Raw genomic sequence first — 22,210 nt, 5'->3', positions numbered from 1 at the left:
TCGGACGCGATACGGATACGCACAGGTCTGGCGGGACGCCCACCGACTCCCAACACATTCAATTGGAACACAATTGTGGCCCCTTAGATTAACGGAGCTTTAGGGCTCCCACACTTGTTTGATTAATGGGACTTTGTAATGTTAATAATCTTTATACAGCGCCAACATATTCTGCAGCGCTTACAATACAGGGGAAATAACACAACGGTTACATGAAGTAATCAGCTGCTGGAGCTGGGCACGGTATGGCGGGGCTGGAGCTGGGCACGGTGTGGCGGGGCTGGAGCTGGGCACGGTATGGGGGGGGCTGGAGCTGGGCACGGTATGGGGGGGGGCTGGAGCTGGGCACGGTATGGCGGGGCTGGAGCTGAGCACGGTATGGCGGGGCTGGAGCGGGAGGGATGTCCCCATTGACAATCGCGTTACTAAAACACAAGTGTGTAAGAACCCTGACTTATTAGAGATCAGATGTGATAGTCAACCAAATGCACAGCAACTACCCAAGGAAACGGCAACCAGAAGCTCAGAGTCCTTCCAACCCTTAAGGATGAGCTGATGCTCCCCATCCTGGATGTGATGAAAGCCATCAATGTCAGCGCTGCCCACCAAATCAGAGCGCCTTAAACTAAACTTCTAGGCAACGGCAGACATCAAAAGGTGGGACTGGCGGAGATCGGAGTGCAGAGGCCAATTGCGTTCCAGGTCTATCCTCCACTGCGTGGCAGAGCTCAGGCCCCTCGTGTTGGCGACCAGTCGAGATCTCAGGACCCGGACAGCCAAAGACTTGAGATTTTCCGTTTAGCTGAAGAAACCTTCAATTGAACCCCCATCTAAAGACGTTGGTGTCCGACCATGCAGGGCAGCCAGAGCGCTCCACCATTGTAATGTCAGATAATGGACTTTAGATGGAGTATCGGTAAGGCTGGGGCTCTCCACGTCACGTCTAGCACTTGAGGTTCATAATTGCAGCCTGCATAAGTGACGCAGACAAACCATGAAGGGCCTGCAGAAGCCGCAGCTGGAAACATGCAATTAAGAGGTGTTGCAGAAGTGCAACGAAACAGATGTGATGCTACATGGAGACCCAGCTAAAGGCTGCCATTACACGCCGGGCTGATCCACGGCCGGCCGCACACTTCTCTCGACTGAATTTTGCAGTAAAGACGCTGTTTGATAGCTTAAAGGGAACCTCCTCCCAACAGCACCACCATCCAGTGCGGAGTCCGGCGATTCTACTCTCCAGCCGCACAGAAGCATCAGGTCTTCATGCTTCGCAGGATCTGCTCTGGAAGAGCTGTAATCACATCCCCATAGCTTCTAGTGCTGTTGGGGAGGTGACCAGTATGTGTACCCCGTTAGTCAGATGACCAGCTAATCTCCCATAATACATTTCCTACATGAAGCTACATGTAGAGAGCCCGGTCTACACTGCTTAGGATACAAAGCACCAGGTCAAACTCAGTAAAGAGAATGCAGATTGTAAAGCCTGCAGAACTGTGAATGCAGCTCTGGAGTATAGTTCTGCAGATCAGTGCAAGAAATGTGTAATGTTCTGTACTTTTATACCAAGCTGGTGCTTGGAGTAAAGCTGAAGACACTTCTCTTTAAGGGTCTGTCCATACATGTCAGATGTGCATTAAATATGCAACATTGTGCTGATTTTGATGTGGACAGACGCCAAATTCTGCACAAGTTGGAGATTTTTTCCCACTGCAGACAATCTGTGTGAACATACCCCTGCGGACTCTGGTGCAGACGCTTCAAGGGTCCAAGTAGATAAGGGCAAATACTTCTCAGCTCTCCCCCAGATACTCCCGATGCATCTCGGATCTTGGCATACTAAGCTGCAGCAAATCAGAATTCCAACAAAGTAGCTGATTTTTTTTCAACCAGGTTTTATTGGTTTGGTGATCAGTACACAGACACTATGAACAATCTGTACATTAACCTTAAACTCTAGTAGAATGGAAATCTAGGAATAAAAACATGAATGAAAAATGAAAAATCAGAATCCAAAAAACTAGCGGCTTTTTCTTCAACTCGAAGTTCAAAATACAAGTTGTTTTTTTGTAAAAAATAACAGCACCCCTCGTACCAGTATCGTCAGCGCATTAGCTTAAAACCCATCCTCTGCAAAGGGAGATGGCGAAAGTCTGGAGAAAGAAAACCGATGATGCAGCCGCCCGGGGAGTGAAGTGGTCGACAACTGAACCGCTTTATTAATTTGTCATAACTTCCCAGTACTTCACGTCACACTCACTACACACTCGAAGGTTCAAAAAGATTCACAGCACTTTACAGAGTTACTGAAATGAAAATAAAATACCACTACCCAAAAATAGGAAAAATATGGGAACATCACAGATAATACACAATTTTTAGAGGGAAATCCAACACCGGGGGATTCTTTTATTAGGTTGTAAAAATTGTACGCAAGACAGCATGGGTACAGAGAACAGTTAACGTGTTAAGACAAGTGTCATCCATGTGGGCCAGTGGAGGAACACTGGGCGCTGCCGTCCCCACAACGGGGCAGGGAATCCGCTAGCAAATAGCAGAAGGCATCGCGTCACAAAGGAAAAAGGTCGGACGCATTTAACCGGCTGGTCAGAAGACTAAAGGAGACGGCGTCCCGCTGCTTCCCCGCTCAGACGCATCGCTCAGGTACAATTTGTAGACAGCTGTAATAAGGGGCAGAGATCAAATACTTAATACAATTAAAAAAACAAAAAGAACAGACGTGGTGGGATTCCCTCCTATTTTAAAAATGTGTTTTCTAGAATTAAACTACTAAAAAACTTGCATTTACAAAATAGCTGATAAAAATATTCCTCTGAATTGTACAAGGGAGGTACAGGAACCACTGATAAAAGACTCGACAGATGCAGGTTATTCAGATTTGGATTCCTTATCTCCATCAGATGCTGGGGCCTGAAAAACAAGACAAGTCGCGTTAGGATGCAGGATGAAGACATGGGGCGGCAGAAGGACCACCACAAAGTAGGGACAGCATCTGTGCGCAGTCCCAAGACTAGGCTGCCGCTACAGGAGCACTAGCATTCTCCTGACAACTGCTGGGCTAAACCAGGCAGTGCAGCCCAACAATTAGTATTACACAGTTAGTGCTTGTGTGACCGTGCTAGGAAACAAGGATTAGCACACCTTTATTAGCCAAAAAAGTTGTCATTTATGAGTAACATCGCAAGTGTGCAAGGCGGAAGACACGTCCATCCAGTTCGGCCCATTACCTCCAATGGAAAGCAGATTATATATATATTATGGCAGATGACATTAGGACACCACACCGCCTTACAGCAGAGCTGGAGGTGAGCGAGGCAGTCTTGTTGCCTCCAGTAACCGGCCAGGCCTTGGCTTTAGTCACTATAGTCTAACTGGATGCAATGAAGTTTCTTTAGCATGTGTCCCCCATACAGTTTACGAGGCGTTCGCACGGCCTGCAGCGTTACCCACCTCGTCACTTTTTGTCTCTCCGTTTTCAGATGGCAGATCTTCCTTAGCTTCTTCTTTGTTAGCTTCTTCAGTCTGTTTACCTTTAGCTCCTTTCTTTCCCTTTGCTGGAACCTTTTTGTCCTCAGACTTCTCCTAGAAGTAGATGAAGTGTAAGAAAAGGATTTCTGCATTTACAAACTTAAACCCCACAAATTCTGCAAATGCTTCTCACCCTCAAACCCCCCCAGTAACCTTTGTCTGGCAGTTCCTACAGGGGATCACTTAAAGCGGCCCTCCGCTGAACCCCTTCTCTGATTACCTGATGCACATTGGGCATCATTAGTATAAGACACTACATGCTGCTGATTGGCCAGCACTGACCATGTGACAGAGGCCAATCAGATTAGCATGTAGTGTGTCAGAGAAGCTGGTGCAGCCATCTTTGTCCAGGCCTGGGGTCCATGCTACATCAGCTCTAACAGCTTACACGGATGCATCCCACACTGAAGAGAAACAAAGTATAAAACCGCAGTGACGGCCGGCTAGGAGGTACAACACCCACCGCCGGTTAGCATCACAACCCCCATCGGCGAATGACCGGTTCGGGCAGCCCATCCAGCTCACTCACCTTTACTGCTGCTTTTTCCTTTTTTGGCTTTGGTTCAGCTTTTGGTGGAGCCGGTTTCTGTAAAGGCAGAAAGTTATAGTAAATAAGCAGCACTGCAATATGACTGCGACTAATGAAGCCCCGGGGGTCACATGGGGCCTCAGAGGCCTCACAAGGAACTCCTCCCACTAGTGGGCAGAAGGCAGAGGGTCCCGGTACCAGCGAGGCACCGATGTAGACTAATGGCGTCACTGCCCCAGCTTATACATCCAAGGACAAGAAGCCTTAAATGCCGGTCTGAAGCCTTGTCCCATCTGTATCCCGTCTACATGAGGGTTAAGCCAACGATGGCAGCACTGCTCCTCCGACTACCTGATGCACAGCTGTTCCTGCGGGCAGGTCTGGGGTCGTAAGACTAATGAGCGGTGTGCATCAGGTGGTCAGAGAAGCACTTACAGCCATCCTCGTTAGCTCCGGCCGGAGAGATCGCCCCAAGCCCTACAACTGTCAGAATGATTACATTGTGCAAGTGTGAGGATGGAAGGTCTCTACAGCGCCACCTATTGGAGGAGAGCATGTCTGCAGGTCACCGTCCGGCTTAACGATGGGGACATCAGCCAAAGCCTCTTCAGAAGGAGATGCGACGGCCGCCATTCCTGGTCTTGTTTACCTACGGTGCGTGAGCCGCCATGTGACCGGCGCTCCTCCGAACCTCATACTTACAGCTGACAACCGTGCCGACCTTCTCTTGGGCTCATCCTTGGCATCTCCAGCATCAGCGGCATTGACCTAAATCACATGAAGCTGCAATTAGTTATTGTACCACCAAGCGCTCCCGTCCCACTGTGCCCGCCGGTTGGGGGGCAGCAGAGACGGTCTCTGCAACCCAAGTCACAAAACTTTATTAAACATCTCCAATGACGAGCAAAACTGCTTGAGAGCAGCGCTCATCCGATGAAGAGGCGATCAAACCGACTAAACATTAACACATGCAAGAATCCAGGAGCTGCTCGTTAAAACCCAGAGGCCGAGGGGAGGCAGAGCCGCCATTGACTCAGTACGCCTGACTGACGCTACAGCACACTGCAAGCTGCTCACAGTCCTCCAAGAACGTGGCAGCCAGCAGATGGCGCTAAGCTGCAGCAGCCACAGGCCAGGAGATCCATAGACCAGAGTACATGGGAGGAGGGGGGTGTGCGCGCTGGAAGAATGTAAGCTGCCTTATAAACAAACAAGAGTCAAAGCCACGGCGCTGGCCGCCCTCCCCCCGTGCGCACGAGTGGTACATGCCGTCACTGTGGAGGCAGCGGCTTCTCCCCTCAGACAGGGTCATCAGCGACACAACACGGGGGAGCCTGATGGGCCGTGACGTCATGAGCCCGTAAGCCACACAGCGTCGCCCATTGGCTGCATCTCGTCGCCCGCCGCGCTCCGATTGGCTGAGGCGCGTGGTGAAGGTTCTAGAACGCCCGCACTGACCAGTGCGCTGAGGAGAGCGCGGAGGAGAACCCGCCACCGAGGGCTGCGGGGCGGGCGGGAAGAGAGCTGATCCCTTCTCCCAGTGCGCGCCATTACTCCTCACCCCTCCCCCCTCGTCTCCTCACAGATCCCACACGGGAGCCCGCCGCCATTACCGAGCCGGCGGCAGGGAGACGTAGAGAACCGGCCAAACACACCGAGTACAACACAAGCCCCCCGTGCGGGGAGGCAGAGCGCCGAGCCCGGTGATAAGAGCCGGCGGGGGGGCTGCACGCGACACCGCGGGGTATTGGCGGCAAGCGCGCGGGCTGCATGGCGGGAGAGCCGCCGCCGCCGCACCGCCTCCTCCTCCGCGTCCTTGAGCCGCGCTTACCTTTCTCTTGGGCATGGCGAGGGCTGCTGCTGCTTTCCGCGCTACTGATACAACGAGATCCTCGGAGCCGCCGACGAGCTTCCCGCCTCCTGCAGATGGAGCCTCACAAAGAAGTAGCTGGACGCGCGGCGGCTGCGGGCGCTTAATATGCCGGAGAACTAGTTCAATCCGGCTGGATCCCTCCGCCTCTTTATCTATTCAACCTGCCCGCGGGGGGGCCGAGGGGGCGCGGGGGGCGGCGCCTGCTCCTGCCCCCGCCCCCTGCGCCCGCGCTGATTGGCTGAGCGCGCCGAACGAGCGCCTTTTAAACCATAACACGGGCGGCTGTGTGGCGGAGCGCGCCGTCCGTCAGCGCTAATTGCCCCCGCCCTGCCCCCCCGGGGTGTGGGGGAGGGGCGGCGGCGGCCGCTAATCGGCTTTGGCGTCTTTTCCCTCCATTGTTTTTTTCACGTTGTTTGAATCGCTGTGGTAAATAGAAGGCGGCGCGCTGATTGGCGGAGCGGAGGGCCCGCCCCGCAGGGGGAGCCGCTGTGCCCGCCGGTGGGCGGGGAGGGGGGCTATTGTGTAACATGGCGGCAGCAGCGGCGGCGGAGGGCGGCTGGCTGCTGGTGCTCGGCGCCGTCTTCCTCTGCAACCTCCTTAAATTACAGCTGCCGGCCCTCTCCGCAATAGTAAGTAGCAGGGAGGGGCGCCACCTGCCGGCCGGGACACCGCGGCTCACCAGCAGGAGACGGCCGGTGCGGGGAGTACGGGGCCTCCGGGGTAGAAGATACAGCTCGTCCCCAACAGTGCATATATATATACACAGAGGATCCCCCCCCCCACCAGTGCATATATACATATACGTCCCCCCCCCCCCGAGTATACAGCCCCCCCCACCAGTGTGTGTATATATACAGGGTCCCCCCCCACCAGTGTGTATATACATATACGTCCCCCCCCCTGAGTATACAGCCCCCCCCCACCAGTGTGTGTGTATATATATATATATATATATATATATATATATATACACGTCCCCCCCCCCCCCCGAGTATACAGCCCCCCCCCCACCAGTGTGTGTATATATACAGCCCCCCCCCCCACCAGTGTGTGTATATATATATAGGGCCCCCCCACCAGTGCATATATACATATACGTCCCCCCCCCCGAGTATACAGCCCCCCCCACCAGTGTGTGTATATATATATACATACACAGGGTCCCCCCCCCCCCACACCACTGCATATATACACATACATACCCAGGATCCCCCCCCACCAGTGTGTATATACATATATGTCCCCCCGAGTATACAGGCCCCCCCACTAGTGCATATATATCCCCTCCCCCTGATGTATACGGCCCCGCCCCCACCAATGCATATATATATATATATATATATATATATATATATATATATATATAGCCCCTCCCCTGATGTATACAGCCCCGCCAGTGCATATATATATATATATATATATATATATTTATATAGCCCCTCCCCTGAGGTATACAGGCTCCCCCCACCCGATATATACAGCCCCCGAAGTATACAGCGCCCCCCCCCCTCCTCTGTGTATACCAAGCTCTAACCCCCCCAACCTCGTGTATAACCCCCCCCCCCCCCCGTATGTATTATATATATATGTGTGTGTGTCTATATAATATATACTGTTTCCCCCACGATGGGGGGGGGGGGGGTGTCTTCTATTAATCTTTGTTCCAGCAGCTTTTCCTCTCCTGCAGGTCCGGCCGGACCCCACCCCCCCTATATATAATCTTTATTTGTATAGCGCCAACATATTCCGCAGCGCTGACATGCGGTATGCCTCCCTGAAGAGGTGCGATGCTGTGGATGAGGGATACAATATAGGGGGGCGCTGCGCTGTGGATGAGGGATACAATATAGGGGGGCGCTGCGCTGTGGATGAGGGATACAATATAGGGGGGCGCTGCGCTGTGGATGAGGGATACAATATAGGGGGGCGCTGCGCTGTGGATGAGGGATACAATATAGGGGGGCGCTGCGCTGTGGATGAGGGATACAATATAGGGGGGCGCTGCGCTGTGGATGAGGGATACAATATAGGGGGGCGCTGCGCTGTGGATGAGGGATACAATATAGGGGGGTGCTGCGCTGTGGATGAGGGATACAATGTAGGGGGGCGCGGTGCTGCGGATGAGGGATACAATGTAGGGTGGCGCTGCGCTGTGGATGAGGGATACAATATAGGGGGGCGCTGCACTGTGGATGAGGGATACAATATAGGGGGGCGCTGTGCTGTGGATGAGGGATACAATGTAGAGGGGCGCTGTGCTGTGGATGAGGGATACAATGTAGGGGGGCGCTGCGCTGTGGATGAGGGATACAATATAGGGGGGCGCTGTGCTGTGGATGAGGGATACAATATAGGGGGGCGCAGTGCTGTGGATGAGGGATACAATATAGGGGGGCGCTGCGCTGTGGATGAGGGATACAATATAGGGGGGCGCAGTGCTGTGGGAGGCGATATAGGGGGGCGCTGCGCTGTGGATGAGGGATACAATATAGGGGGGCGCTGCGCTGTGGATGAGGGATACAATATAGGGGGGCGCTGTGCTGTGGATGAGGGATACAATGTAGGGGGGGCTGCGCTGTGGATGAGGGATACAATATAGGGGGGTGCTGCACTGTGGATGAGGGATACAATATAGGGGGGTGCTGTGCTGTGGATGAGGGATACAATATAGGGGGGCGCTGCACTGTGGATGAGGGATACAATATAGGGGGGCGCTGCGCTGTGGATGAGGGATACAATATAGGGGGCGCTGCACTGTGGATGAGGGATACAATGTAGGGGGGCGCTGTGCTGTGGATGAGGGATACAATATAGGGGGGCGCAGTGCTGTGGATGAGGGATACAATATAGGGGGGTGCGATGCTGTGGATGAGGGATACAATGTAGGGGGCGCTGCACTGTGGATGAGGGATACAATATAGGGGGGCGCTGCACTGTGGATGAGGGATACAATATACGGGGGCGCAGTGCTGTGGATGAGGGATACAATATAGGGGGGCGCAGTGCTGTGGGAGGCGATATAGGGGGGCGCTGCGCTGTGGATGAGGGATACAATATAGGGGGGCGCAGTGCTGTGGATGAGGGATACAATGTAGAGGGGCACTGCGCTGTGGATGAGGGATACAATATAGGGGGGCACTGCGCTGTGGATGAGGGATACAATATAGGGGGGCGCTGCGCTGTGGATGAGGGATACAATATAGGGGGGCGCAGTGCTGTGGATGAGGGATACAATATAGGGGGGCGCAGTGCTGTGGATGAGGGATACAATATAGGGGGGCGCTGCGCTGTGGATGAGGGATACAATATAGGGGGGCGCTGCGCTGTGGATGAGGGATACAATATAGGGGGGCGCTGCACTGTGGATGAGGGATACAATATAGGGGGGCGCTGCACTGTGGATGAGGGATACAATATAGGGGGGCGCTGTGCTGTGGATGAGGGATACAATGTAGAGGGGCGCTGTGCTGTGGATGAGGGATACAATATAGGGGGGCGCTGCGCTGTGGATGAGGGATACAATATAGGGGGGCGCTGTGCTGTGGATGAGGGATACAATATAGGGGGGCGCAGTGCTGTGGATGAGGGATACAATATAGGGGGGCGCTGCGCTGTGGATGAGGGATACAATATAGGGGGGCGCAGTGCTGTGGGAGGCGATATAGGGGGGTGCTGCGCTGTGGATGAGGGATACAATATAGGGGGGCGCTGCGCTGTGGATGAGGGATACAATATAGGGGGGCGCTGTGCTGTGGATGAGGGATACAATGTAGGGGGGGCACTGCGCTGTGGATGAGGAATACAATATAGGGGGCGCTGCGCTGTGGATGAGGGATACAATGTAGGGGGGTGCGGTGCTGTGGATGAGGGATACAATATAGGGGGCGCTGCGCTGTGGATGAGGGATACAATATAGGGGGGTGCTGCACTGTGGATGAGGGATACAATATAGGGGGGCGCTGTGCTGTGGATGAGGGATACAATATAGGGGGGCGCTGCGCTGTGGATGAGGGATACAATATAGGGGGCGCTGCACTGTGGATGAGGGATACAATGTAGGGGGGCGCTGTGCTGTGGATGAGGGATACAATATAGGGGGGCGCAGTGCTGTGGATGAGGGATACAATATAGGGGGGTGCGATGCTGTGGATGAGGGATACAATGTAGGGGGCGCTGCACTGTGGATGAGGGATACAATATAGGGGGGCGCTGCACTGTGGATGAGGGATACAATATACGGGGGCGCAGTGCTGTGGATGAGGGATACAATATAGGGGGGCGCAGTGCTGTGGATGAGGGATACAATGTAGAGGGGCACTGCGCTGTGGATGAGGGATACAATATAGGGGGGCGCTGCGCTGTGGATGAGGGATACAATATAGGGGGGCGCGGTGCTGTGGATGAGGGATACAATATAGGGGGGCGCTGCGCTGTGGATGAGGGATACAATATAGGGGGGCGCAGTGCTGTGGGAGGCGATATAGGGGGGCGCTGCGCTGTGGATGAGGGATACAATATAGGGGGGCGCTGCGCTGTGGATGAGGGATACAATATAGGGGGGCGCTGTGCTGTGGATGAGGGATACAATGTAGGGGGGGCACTGCGCTGTGGATGAGGAATACAATATAGGGGGCGCTGCGCTGTGGATGAGGGATACAATGTAGGGGGGTGCGGTGCTGTGGATGAGGGATACAATATAGGGGGCGCTGCGCTGTGGATGAGGGATACAATATAGGGGGGTGCTGCACTGTGGATGAGGGATACAATATAGGGGGCGCTGTGCTGTGGATGAGGGATACAATATAGGGGGGCGCTGTGCTGTGGATGAGGGATACAATATAGGGGGGCGCTGCGCTGTGGATGAGGGATACAATATAGGGGGGCGCAGTGCTGTGGATGAGGGATACAATATAGGGGGGTGCGATGCTGTGGATGAGGGATACAATGTAGGGGGCGCTGCACTGTGGATGAGGGATACAATATAGGGGGGCGCTGCACTGTGGATGAGGGATACAATATAGGGGGGCGCAGTGCTGTGGATGAGGGATACAATATAGGGGGGCGCAGTGCTGTGGATGAGGGATACAATATAGGGGGGCGCAGTGCTGTGGATGAGGGATACAATATAGGGGGGCGCAGTGCTGTGGATGAGGGATACAATATAGGGGGGCGCTGTGCTGTGGATGAGGGATACAATATAGGGGGGCGCGGTGCTGTGGATGAGGGATACAATATAGGGGGGCGCTGCGCTGGGGATGAGGGATACAATATAGGGGGGCGCGGTGCTGTGGATGAGGGATACAATATAGGGGGGCGCGGTGCTGTGGATGAGGGATACAATATAGGGGGGCGCTGTGCTGTGGATGAGGGATACAATATAGGGGGGGCACTGCGCTGTGGATGAGGAATACAATATAGGGGGCGCTGCGCTGTGGATGAGGGATACAATGTAGGGGGGCGCTGTGCTGTGGATGAGGGATACAATATAGGGGGGGGCACTGCGCTGTGGATGAGGAATACAATATAGGGGGCGCTGCGCTGTGGATGAGGGATACAATGTAGGGGGGTGCGGTGCTGTGGATGAGGGATACAATATAGGGGGCGCTGCGCTGTGGATGAGGGATACAATATAGGGGGGTGCTGCACTGTGGATGAGGGATACAATATAGGGGGGCGCTGTGCTGTGGATGAGGGATACAATATAGGGGGGCGCTGTGCTGTGGATGAGGGATACAATATAGGGGGGCGCTGCGCTGTGGATGAGGGATACAATATAGGGGGCGCTGCACTGTGGATGAGGGATACAATGTAGGGGGGCGCTGTGCTGTGGATGAGGGATACAATATAGGGGGGCGCTGTGCTGTGGATGAGGGATACAATGTAGAGGGGCCCTGCACTGTGGATGAGGGATACAATATAGGGGGGCGCGGTGCTGTGGATGAGGGATACAATGTAGGGGGGCGCTGCACTGTGGATGAGGGATACAATATAGGGGGGCGCTGCACTGTGGATGAGGAATACAATATAGGGGGGCGCTGTGCTGTGGATGAGGGATACAATATAGGGGGGCGCTGTGCTGTGGATGAGGGATACAATATAGGGGGCGCTGCACTGTGGATGAGGGATATAATATAGGGGGGCGCTGCGCTGTGGATGAGGGATACAATGTAGGGGGGCGCTGTGCTGTGGATGAGGGATACAATGTAGGGGGGCGCTGTGCTGTGGATGAGGGATACAATATAGGGGGGCGCTGTGCTGTGGATGAGGGATACAATATAGGGGGGCGCTGTGCTGTGGATGAGGGATACAATATAGGGGGCGCTGTGCTGTGGATGAGGGATACAATATAGGGGGCGCTGCGCTGTGGATGAGGGATACAATGTAGGGCGGCGCGGTGCTGTGGATGAGGGATACAATATAGGGGGCGCTGTGCTGTGGATGAGGGATACAATATAGGGGGGCGCTGTGCTGTGGATGAGGGATACAATATAGGGGGGCGCTGCGCTGTGGATGAGGGATACAATATAGGGGGCGCTGCACTGTGGATGAGGGATACAATGTAGGGGGCGCTGCGCTGTGGATGAGGGATACAATATAGGGGGGCGCTGCGCTGTGGATGAGGGAGGCAATATAGGGGGGCGCTGCGCTGTGGATGAGGGATACAATATAGGGGACGCTGTGCTGTGGATGAGGGATACAATATAGGGGGGTGCTGTGCTGTGGATGAGGGATACAATATAGGGGGGCGCTGTGCTGTGGATGAGGGATACAATATAGGGGGCGCTGCGCTGTGGATGAGGGATACAATATAGGGGGGCGCTGCACTGTGGATGAGGGAGGCCATATAGGGGGGCGCTGCGCTGTGGATGAGGGATACAATATAGGGGGGCGCTGCGCTGTGGATGAGGGATACAATATAGGGGGGCGCTGCGCTGTGGATGAGGGATACAATATAGGGGGGCGCTGCACTGTGGATGAGGGATACAATATAGGGGGGCGCTGTGCTGTGGATGAGGGATACAATGTAGGGGGGGCGCTGTGCTGTGGATGAGGGATACAATATAGGGGGGCGCTGCACTGTGGAGGGCTTTGTGGATGAAGGTAGTGAGTTTGAATTGAATTCTGTATTTAACGGGCAGCCTGGCAGTGACTGGCACAGAGCAGAGGCGTCCGAGTAGCGGCTGGACAGGAAGATGAGCCTGGCTGCCGCATTCAGGATGGATTGGAGAGGGTAGAGTCTGGTGCGGGGGGCCGATACAATGTAGGGGGCGCGGTGCTGTGGATGAGGGATACAATATAGGGGGCGCTGCGCTGTGGATGAGGGATACAATGTAGGGCGGCGCGGTGCTGTGGATGAGGGATACAATATAGGGGGCGCTGTGCTGTGGATGAGGGATACAATATAGGGGGGCGCTGCGCTGTGGATGAGGGATACAATATAGGGGGGCGCTGCACTGTGGATGAGGGATACAATATAGGGGGCGCTGCGCTGTGGATGAGGGATACAATGTAGGGGGGCGCTGCACTGTGGATGAGGGATACAATATAGGGGGGCTCTGCGCTGTGGATGAGGGATACAATATAGGGGGGCGCTGCGCTGTGGATGAGGGATACAATATAGGGGGGCACTGCGCTGTGGATGAGGGATACAATATAGGGGGGCGCTGCGCTGTCGATGAGGGATACAATATAGGGGGCGCTGTGCTGTGGATGAGGGATACAATATAGGGGGCGCTGCGCTGTGGATGAGGGATACAATATAGGGGGGCGCTGCGCTGTGGATGAGGGATACAATATAGGGGGGCGCTGCGCTGTGGATGAGGGATACAATATAGGGGGGCGCTGCGCTGTGGATGAGGGATACAATATAGGGGGGCGCTGCGCTGTGGATGAGGGATACAATATAGGGGGGCGCTGCGCTGTGGATGAGGGATACAATATAGGGGGCGCTGTGCTGTGGATGAGGGATACAATATAGGGGGCGCTGCGCTGTGGATGAGGGATACAATATAGGGGGGCGCTGCACTGTGGAGGGCTTTGTGGATGAAGGTGGCGAGTTTAAATTGAATTCTGTATTTGCCGGGCAGCCAGTGCAGTGACTGGCACAGGGCAGAGGCGTCCGAGTAGCGGCTGGACAGGAGGATGAGCCTGGCTGCCGCATTCAGGATGGATTGGAGAGGGTAGAGTCTGGTGCGGGGGGCGATACAATGTAGGCGGCGCGGTGCTGTGGATGAGGAATACAATGTATGGTGGTGCGGTGCTGTGGGAGGCGATATAGGGGGGCGCTGCGCTGTGGATGAGGGATACAATATAGGGGGGCGCTGCGCTGTGGATGAGGGATACAATATAGGGGGGTGCTGCGCTGTGGATGAGGGATACAATATAGGGGGGCGCTGCGCTGTGGATGAGGGATACAATATAGGGGGGCGCTGTGCTGTGGATGAGGGATACAATACAGGGGGCGCTGCACTGTGGATGAGGGATACAATATAGGGGGCACTGCGCTGTGCTGTGGATGAGGGATACAATATAGGGGGCGCTGTGCTGTGGATGAGGGATACAATATAGGGGGGCGCTGTGCTGTGGGTGAGAGAGGCGATATAGGGGGGCGCAGTGCTGTGGGTGAGGCAGGCGATATAGGGGGGCGCTGCGCTTTTGATGAGGGAGGCGATATAGGGGGGCGCTGCGCTGTGGATGAGGGATACAATATAGGGGGGCGCTGCGCTGTGGATGAGAGATACAATATAGGGGGGCGCTGCGCTGTGGATGAGTGATACAATATAGGGGGCGCTGTACTGTGGATGAGGGATACAATGTAGGGCGGCGCGGTGCTGTGGATGAGGGATACAATATAGGGGGGCGCTGTGGATGAGGGATACAATGTAGGGCAGTGTTGTAGATGAGGGATACAATGTAGGGCGGTGCTGTGGATGAGAGATACAATGTAGGGCGGTGCAGTGCTGTGGATGAGGGATACAATATAGGGGGGCGCGGTGCTGTGGATGAGGGATACAATATAGGGGGGCGCTGCACTGTGGATGAGGGATACAATATAGGGGGCGCTGTGGATGAGGGATACAATGTAGGGCAGTGTTGTAGATGAGGGATACAATGTAGGGCGGTGTAGTTCTGTGGATGAAGGATACAATGTAGGGCGGCGCGGTGCTGTGGATGAGGGATACAATGTAGGGCAGTGCTGTGGATGAGGGATACAATGTAGGGCAGTGTTGTAGATGAGGGATACAATGTAGGGCGGTGCTGTGGATGAGGGATACAATGTAGGGCGGTGCGGTGCTGTGGATGAGGGATACAATGTAGGGCGGTGCGGCGCTGTGGATGAGGGATACAATGTAAGGCGGTGTAGTTCTGTGGATGAGGGATAGAATGTAGGGCGGCGCGGTGCTGTGGATGAGGGATACAATGTAGGGCAGTGCTGTGGATGAGGGATACAATGTAGGGCAGTGTTGTAGATGAGGGATACAATGTAGGGCGGTGCTGTGGATGAGGGATACAATGTAGGGCGGTGCGGTGCTGTGGATGAGGGATACAATGTAGGGCGGTGCGGCGCTGTGGATGAGGGATACAATGTAGGGCGGCGCAGCGCTGTGGATGAGAGATACAATGTATGGTGGTGCGGTGCTGTGGATGAGGGATACAATGTAGGGCGTTGCGGGGCTTTGGATGAGGGATACAATGTAGGGCGTTGCGGGGCTTTGGATGAGGGATACAATGTAGGGCGGCGCGGTGCTGTGGATGAGGGATACAATGTAGGGGGCGCTGTGCTGTGGATGAGGGATACAATATAGGGGGGCGCAGTGCTGTGGATGAGGGATACAATATAGGGGGGGCGGTGCTGTGGATGAGGGATACAATGAAGGGCGGCGCGGTGCTGTGGATGAGGGATACAATATAGGGGGGCGCAGTGCTGTGGATGAGAGATACAATGTAGGGCGGCGCGGTGCTGTGGATGAGGGATACAATGTAGGGGGCGCTGTGCTGTGGATGAGGGATACAATATAGGGGGGCGCAGTGCTGTGGATGAGGGATACAATATAGGGGGGGCGGTGCTGTGGATGAGGGATACAATGAAGGGCGGCGCGGTGCTGTGGATGAGGGATACAATATAGGGGGGCGCAGTGCTGTGGATGAGAGATACAATGTAGGGCGGCGCGGTGCTGTGGATGAGGAATACAATGTAGGGCGGCGCGGTGCTGTGGATGAGAGATACAATGTATGGTGGTGCGGTGCTGTGGATGAGGGATACAATGTAGGGCGTTGCGGGGCTTTGGATGAGGGATACAATGTAGGGCGGCGCGGTGCTGTGGATGAGGGATACAATGTAGGGGGCGCTGTGCTGTGGATGAGGGATACAATATAGGGGGGCGCAGTGCTGTGGATGAGGGATACAATATAGGGGGGGCGGTGCTGTGGATGAGGGATACAATGAAGGGCGGCGCGGTGCTGTGGATGAGGGATACAATATAGGGGGGCGCAGTGCTGTGGATGAGAGATACAATGTAGGGCGGCGCGGTGCTGTGGATGAGGGATACAATGTAGGGGGCGCTGTGCTGTGGATGAGGGATACAATATAGGGGGGCGCAGTGCTGTGGATGAGGGATACAATATAGGGGGGGCGGTGCTGTGGATGAGGGATACAATGAAGGGCGGCGCGGTGCTGTGGATGAGGGATACAATATAGGGGGGCGCAGTGCTGTGGATGAGAGATACAATGTAGGGCGGCGCGGTGCTGTGGATGAGAGATACAATGTATGGTGGTGCGATGCTGTGGATGAGGGATACAATATAGGGGGCGCTGTGCTGTGGATGAGGGATACAATATAGGGGGCGCTGTGCTGTGGATGAGGGATACAATATAGGGGGGGCGCTGTGCTGTGGATGAGGGATACAATATAGGGGGCGCTGTGCTGTGGCTGAAGGAAACAATATAGGGGGACGCTGTGCTGTGGATGAGGGATACAATGTAGGGCGGCGCGGTGCTGTGGATGAGTGATACAATATAGGGGGGCGCTGTGCTGTGGATGAGGGATACAATGTTGGTCGGTGCTGTGCTGTGGATGAGGGATACAATGTAGGGTGGTGCGGTGCTGTGGATGAGGGATACAATATAGGGGGGAGCTGCGCTGTGGATGAGGGATACAATATAGGGGGCGCTGTGCTGTGGATGAGGGATACAATATAGGGGGCGCTGTGCTGTGGATGAGGGATACAATATAGGGGGCGCTGTGCTGTGGATGAGGGATACAATATAGGGGGCGCTGTGCTGTGGATGAGGGATACAATATAGGGGACGCTGTGCTGTGGATGAGAGATACAATATAGGGGGGCGCTGTGCTGTGGATGAGAGATACAATGTAGGGCGGCACGGTGCTGTGGATGAGGGATACAATATAGGGGGCGCTGTGCTGTGGATGAGGGAGGCGATATAGGGGGGCACTGTGCTGTGGATGAGGGATACAATGTAGGGGGGCGCTGTACTGTGAATGAGGGATACAATATAGGGGGCGCTGTGCTGTGGATGAGGGAGGCGATATAGGGGGGCGCTGCACTGTGGATGAGGGATACAATATAGGGGGCGCTGTGCTGTGGATGAGGGATACAATATAGGGGGCGCTGCGCTGTGGATGAGGGATACAATATAGGGGGCGCTGCGCTGTGGATGAGGGATACAATATAGGGGGCGCTGCGCTGTGGATGAGGGATACAATATAGGGGGCGCTGCGCTGTGGATGAGGGATACAATATAGGGGGCGCTGCGCTGTGGATGAGGGATACAATATAGGGGGGCGCTGCGCTGTGGAGGGCTTTGTGGATGAAGGTGGCGAGTTTAAATTGAATTCTGTATTTAACGGGCAGCCAGTGCAGTGACTGGCACAGGGCAGAGGCGTCCGAGTAGCGGCTGGACAGGAAGATGAGCCTGGCTGCCGCCTTCAGGATGGATTGGAGAGGGTAGAGTCTGGTGCAGGGGAGGCCGATCAGCAACGAGTTGCAATAATCGAGCCGGGAGTGGATGAGGGCGACAATAAGCGTTATTAGCGAGTCCACAGTGAGAAAAGAGCGGATTCTTGCGATGTTCTTGAGGTGCAGCTGACATGTTCAGGCCAGAAATTGGATGTAGGGGGTAAAGGAGAGATCAGAGTCGGATATGACCCCAAGGCAGCGGGCGTGCTGGGAGTTATGGTGCCACACACTGAGATGGAGATGTCAGGATGAGGGCGGTTAGTGGAGGGTGGAAACACCAGTAAGTCAGTTTTAGAGAGGTTTAGTTTTAGTTATTGAGAGGACATAGTGTTAGAGACAGCGGACAGACAGTCGGTGATGTTTTGGAGTAAAGGTGCAGAGATGTCACGGGAAGAGGTGTATAGCTGGGGGTCATCAGCATAGAGGTGTATAGCTGGGTGTCATCAGCATAGAGGGGGTATTGAAGGCCAAATCTCCTGATGGTTTGTCCAATAGGGGCTGTGTAGATAGAGAAAAGAAGGGGGCCGAGTACCGAGTCCTGGGGGACCCCAACAGCAAGTGGAAGAGGAGGGGAGGTAGAGCCAGCAAAGGAGACGCTGAAAGAGCAGTCAGATAGGTAGGAGGTGAACCAGGAGAGGGCAGTGTCCTTTAGGCCGATGGAGCGAAGCATACTGAGGAGGAGTTTGTGGTCAACAGTGTCAAATGCTGCGGAGAGATCGAGGAGGATCAGTAAGGAGTAATCGCCCCTCGATTTGGCTGTCAGTAGGTCATTGGATACCCTTGTAAGGGCAGTTTCTGTCGAGTGTTGAGGTCGAAAGCCAGACTGTAGGGGATCTAGGAGAGAGTGCTCTGATAGGTAGCTTACAAGGCAGGAGTAAACCAGCCGTTCTAGTAGTTTGGAGATGAAGGGGAGGTTTGAGATGGGTCGGTAGTTGGCAGCATCAGTCGCGTCACAGGTCGGCTTCTTTAGCAGTGGGGATATGATGGCGTGTTTGAAAGAAGAGGGAAAGATGCCAGAGGTCAGAGAGAGGTTGCATATAGTGGTGAGATGGGAGATGACCACTGGGGAGAGGGATCGGAGGAGGTGTGAGGGGAGAGGGTCACTAGCGCAGGTGGTGGGGCGAGCAGAGAAGAGCAATTTGGAGACTTCTTCCTCTGTCGCTGGTCTGAGTACAGACAGTGAGCAGGAGCTGGATGCAGTGCTGACAGGACTAGGGTCAGGGCTGGTCTGGGATTGGGAAGTTATTTCCTGACGGATGTCATCAATTTTCTTTTTGAAGTAAGCAGCCAACTCTTCAGCACTGAGATCCGTCACCGGGGGCTGTGGTTTAGGGCTGAGGAGGCAGTGGAAAGTGTCAAACAGCCGTTTAGGGTTGTGGGATAGTGAGGAGACGAGAGGTGCAGTAGACTTGTTTGGCGCGGTGGAGGGCGAGGTTGTAGGTTCTGAGCATGAATTTGTAGTGGAGGAAGTCTGCGACTTTCTCCACAGCCGTTCAGCACTTCTAGAGCACCGCTGGATAAAACGCGTTTGAGGCGTGAGCCAGGGTTGCCGCGGTCTACATCGGATGGCTCGGGTCCTGGGGGGCGCCGCTTCATCCAGGGCATGTTTGAGAGCGGTGTTGTAGTGAGCGGCAGCCAGGTTGGGGCAGGTGAGGAGAGAGATGGGGGACAGAGAGGACTGTAGGGATTCAGAAAAGTCCTGGGTGTGAATGGCCTTAAGGTTCCTGTAGGTACTGTAGGTAGGTGGGTCTGGAGAGATGCTAGGGAGCATGACAGAGAAAGAGAGGAGGTTATGGTCCGAGAGCGGGAGAGGGGAGTTAGTGAAGTTGGAAGCAGAGCAGAGATGATATATATATACATGGTCTGTCCCCCTGGTGACTCCATCACCGCCCTCCCCTCCCCCCCACCCCCGGTGTATACCGGACTCCATTCCCCCTGCCCCCTGTATATCTACATCTCCCCTGGACTCTACCTCTGCACCGATAACTCCTGATATACAGGGTTTTTTTGGGACACAAATGCGTGGGGGGCGGGGGGGGGGGGGGGGGGAAGGGTACATGTATACAGCCGCCCTGGGGGTCTAATACCCCACCCCCCCATGTAGACCAGGCTGTAACCCTCATGTATAAGATCGCCTAGCGACAGCACGATTACGTCTGCTGAACGGCGGTGGAGGAAGTCACAAACGTATGCGGACTTCCTCCACTACAAATTCATGCTCAGAACCTACAACCTCGCCCTCCACCACGCCAAACAAGTCTACTTCACCCCTCTCGTCTCCTCACTATCCCACAACCCTAAACGGCTCTTTGATACTTTTCACTCCCTTCTCAGCCCTAAACCGCAGCCCCCGGTGACGGATCTCAGTGCTGAAGAGTTGGCTGCTTACTTCAAAAAGAAAATTGATGACATCCGTCAAGAAATAACCTCCCAATCCCAGACTAGCCCTGACCCTAGTCCTGCCAGCACTGCATCTAGCTCCTGCTCACTGTCTGTACTCAGACCAGCGACAGAGGAAGAAGTCTCCAAATTGCTCTTCTCTGCTCGTCCCACCACCTGCGCTAGCGACCCCCTCCCCTCACACCTCCCCCGATCCCTCTCCCCAGTGGTCATCTCCCATCTCACCACTATATGCAACCTCTCTCTGACCTCTGGCATCTTTCCCTCTTCTTTCAAACACTCTATCATATCCCTACTGCTAAAGAAGCCGACTCTGGACGTGACTGATGCTGCCAACTACCGACCCATCTCAAACCTCCCCTTCATCTCCAAACTACTAGAACGCCTGGTTTACTCCCGCCTTGTAAGCTACCTATCAGAGCACTCTCTCCTAGACCCCCTACAGTCTGACTTCCAACCCCAACACTCGACAGAAACTGCCCTTATAAAGGTGTCAAACGACCTCCTGACAGCCAAATCGAGGGATAATTACTCCCTACTGCTCATCGGTGTCTCCGCAGCATTCGACACTGTTGACCACAAACTCCTCCTCGCTATGCCCTCTCCTGGTTCTCCTCCTACCTATCTGACCGCTCTTTCAGTGTCTCCTTTGCTGGCTCTACCTCCCCTCCTCTTCCCCTTGCTGTTGGGGTCCACCAAGGCTTGGTCCTTGGCCCCCTCCTTTTCTCTATCTTAACAGCCCCTATTGGACAAACTATCAGGAGATTTGGCCTCCAATACCACCTCTATGCTGACGACACCCAGCTATACACCTCTTCCCTCATTCACAGCATCGCACCGCCCCACATTGTATCCCTCATCCACAGCACTGTGCCCCCCTATATTGTATCCCTCATCCAGAGCGCCGCCCTATATCGCCTCCCTCATCTCAATCCATCAACCAGCCCGGGCTCTCCGCTCTGCTAACAAAATCAGATTGAGCGCCCCTTTAATTCGAACCTCTCACTCCCGCATCCAAGACTTCTCCAGAGCAGCACCGGTCCCTGGAACGCACTACCAAAGGCTACCCGGTAAGGTTGGGACATCGACACAAAAATATCGATTGTTGATAGTATCTACTATCCCTGAACAAACTATCGATTATTGTAAAATATCGGTGGAAATCTATCCATATTTCAATATATTGACTTTTTTAAATGCTGCATAAAATAAACCAGGTTTGGGGTTAATAAAGCAACAATCAGCAAAAGCAATTATAGTTCAACTATAAACGATTAAACCGTTAAACTGTCGACTTTATTATTAACTATTAATAACATGAAAATATATTAAGTTACAAATGAGAATAAAAAGTTACAGATGAAACAGAATTAATATTCGGCCTATGAAGAGAAGTGCTTCATCATCGGCCCCAATAATCGTTATCTAATGAGCCAAGAAACGGGTCTCCTCTCTCTCCTATGGGCGCTGCGCTCGCGTTAGACGCTGAACACACGACATGTCCGTCTCCTTTTCTGTCCGCGACCTTCGTGCGTTCAGCGCAGCCCTCCATCTTTCATTTAGACAGCATTGCCCACAGCCATGGCGTGAGATGCCAGCGCTCAGAGCCTCGTCTAACGCCATGAACAGACGTGGAGGAGGGGCCGAAGACCCCACTATTCTGAGAGCCGTTCTGCCTGCAGCAAAGCTTATTCGTCACCACGAGTCACCTGACACTTTACAGAAGTTTCTAGAACTTGTTTATAAGGTCATTAGTGCTGCGAGCAAAACTACATCCAGTACAACACAAAGGAAAGAAGATCTGGTCACCGGACCCCAAGACGGGCCGCTGCTTTACAGAAATCCATATTATATTGCCTTAAACTATCGATGTCACCGAT

At 54.3% G+C, this 22,210-nt stretch overlaps 2 protein-coding genes across 3 annotated transcripts in view; one reads left to right on the top strand and one right to left on the bottom strand.

Annotated features, from left to right (window-relative positions):
* Positions 1-1,875: 1,875 nt before the first annotated feature.
* Positions 1,876-6,104, bottom strand: HMGN1 (high mobility group nucleosome binding domain 1). Of its 2 annotated transcripts, none has more exons than XM_066598956.1 (5): positions 5,910-6,104; positions 4,781-4,846; positions 4,079-4,135; positions 3,472-3,600; positions 1,876-2,931 (listed from the first exon to the last, which is right to left on the bottom strand). In XM_066598956.1, exons 1-5 carry the CDS (start codon positions 5,922-5,924, stop codon positions 2,890-2,892), a joined length of 309 nt encoding a protein of 102 aa, XP_066455053.1. In that variant the 5' UTR covers positions 5,925-6,104; the 3' UTR covers positions 1,876-2,889. The 2 variants fall into 2 exon arrangements, with proteins under 2 accessions (XP_066455053.1, XP_066455052.1); XM_066598955.1 differs by having other exon boundaries at positions 3,472-3,603; positions 5,910-6,102.
* Positions 6,105-6,426: 322 nt separating this feature from the next.
* GET1 (guided entry of tail-anchored proteins factor 1) overlaps positions 6,427-22,210 on the top strand; it is a 112,219-nt gene continuing 96,435 nt past the window's right edge. The window contains exon 1 of the mRNA XM_066598954.1: positions 6,427-6,580. Coding sequence (XP_066455051.1) covers positions 6,479-6,580 — 102 coding nt within the window. The 5' untranslated portion in view covers positions 6,427-6,478. The remainder of the gene's footprint in view (positions 6,581-22,210) is intronic.

Source organism: Eleutherodactylus coqui, chromosome 4 (assembly GCF_035609145.1).
Source record: "Eleutherodactylus coqui strain aEleCoq1 chromosome 4, aEleCoq1.hap1, whole genome shotgun sequence".
Taxonomy (NCBI): domain Eukaryota; kingdom Metazoa; phylum Chordata; class Amphibia; order Anura; family Eleutherodactylidae; genus Eleutherodactylus; species Eleutherodactylus coqui.
Note: the sequence above shows the minus strand (reverse complement) of the source record. Positions and strands in the feature narration are given on the sequence as shown.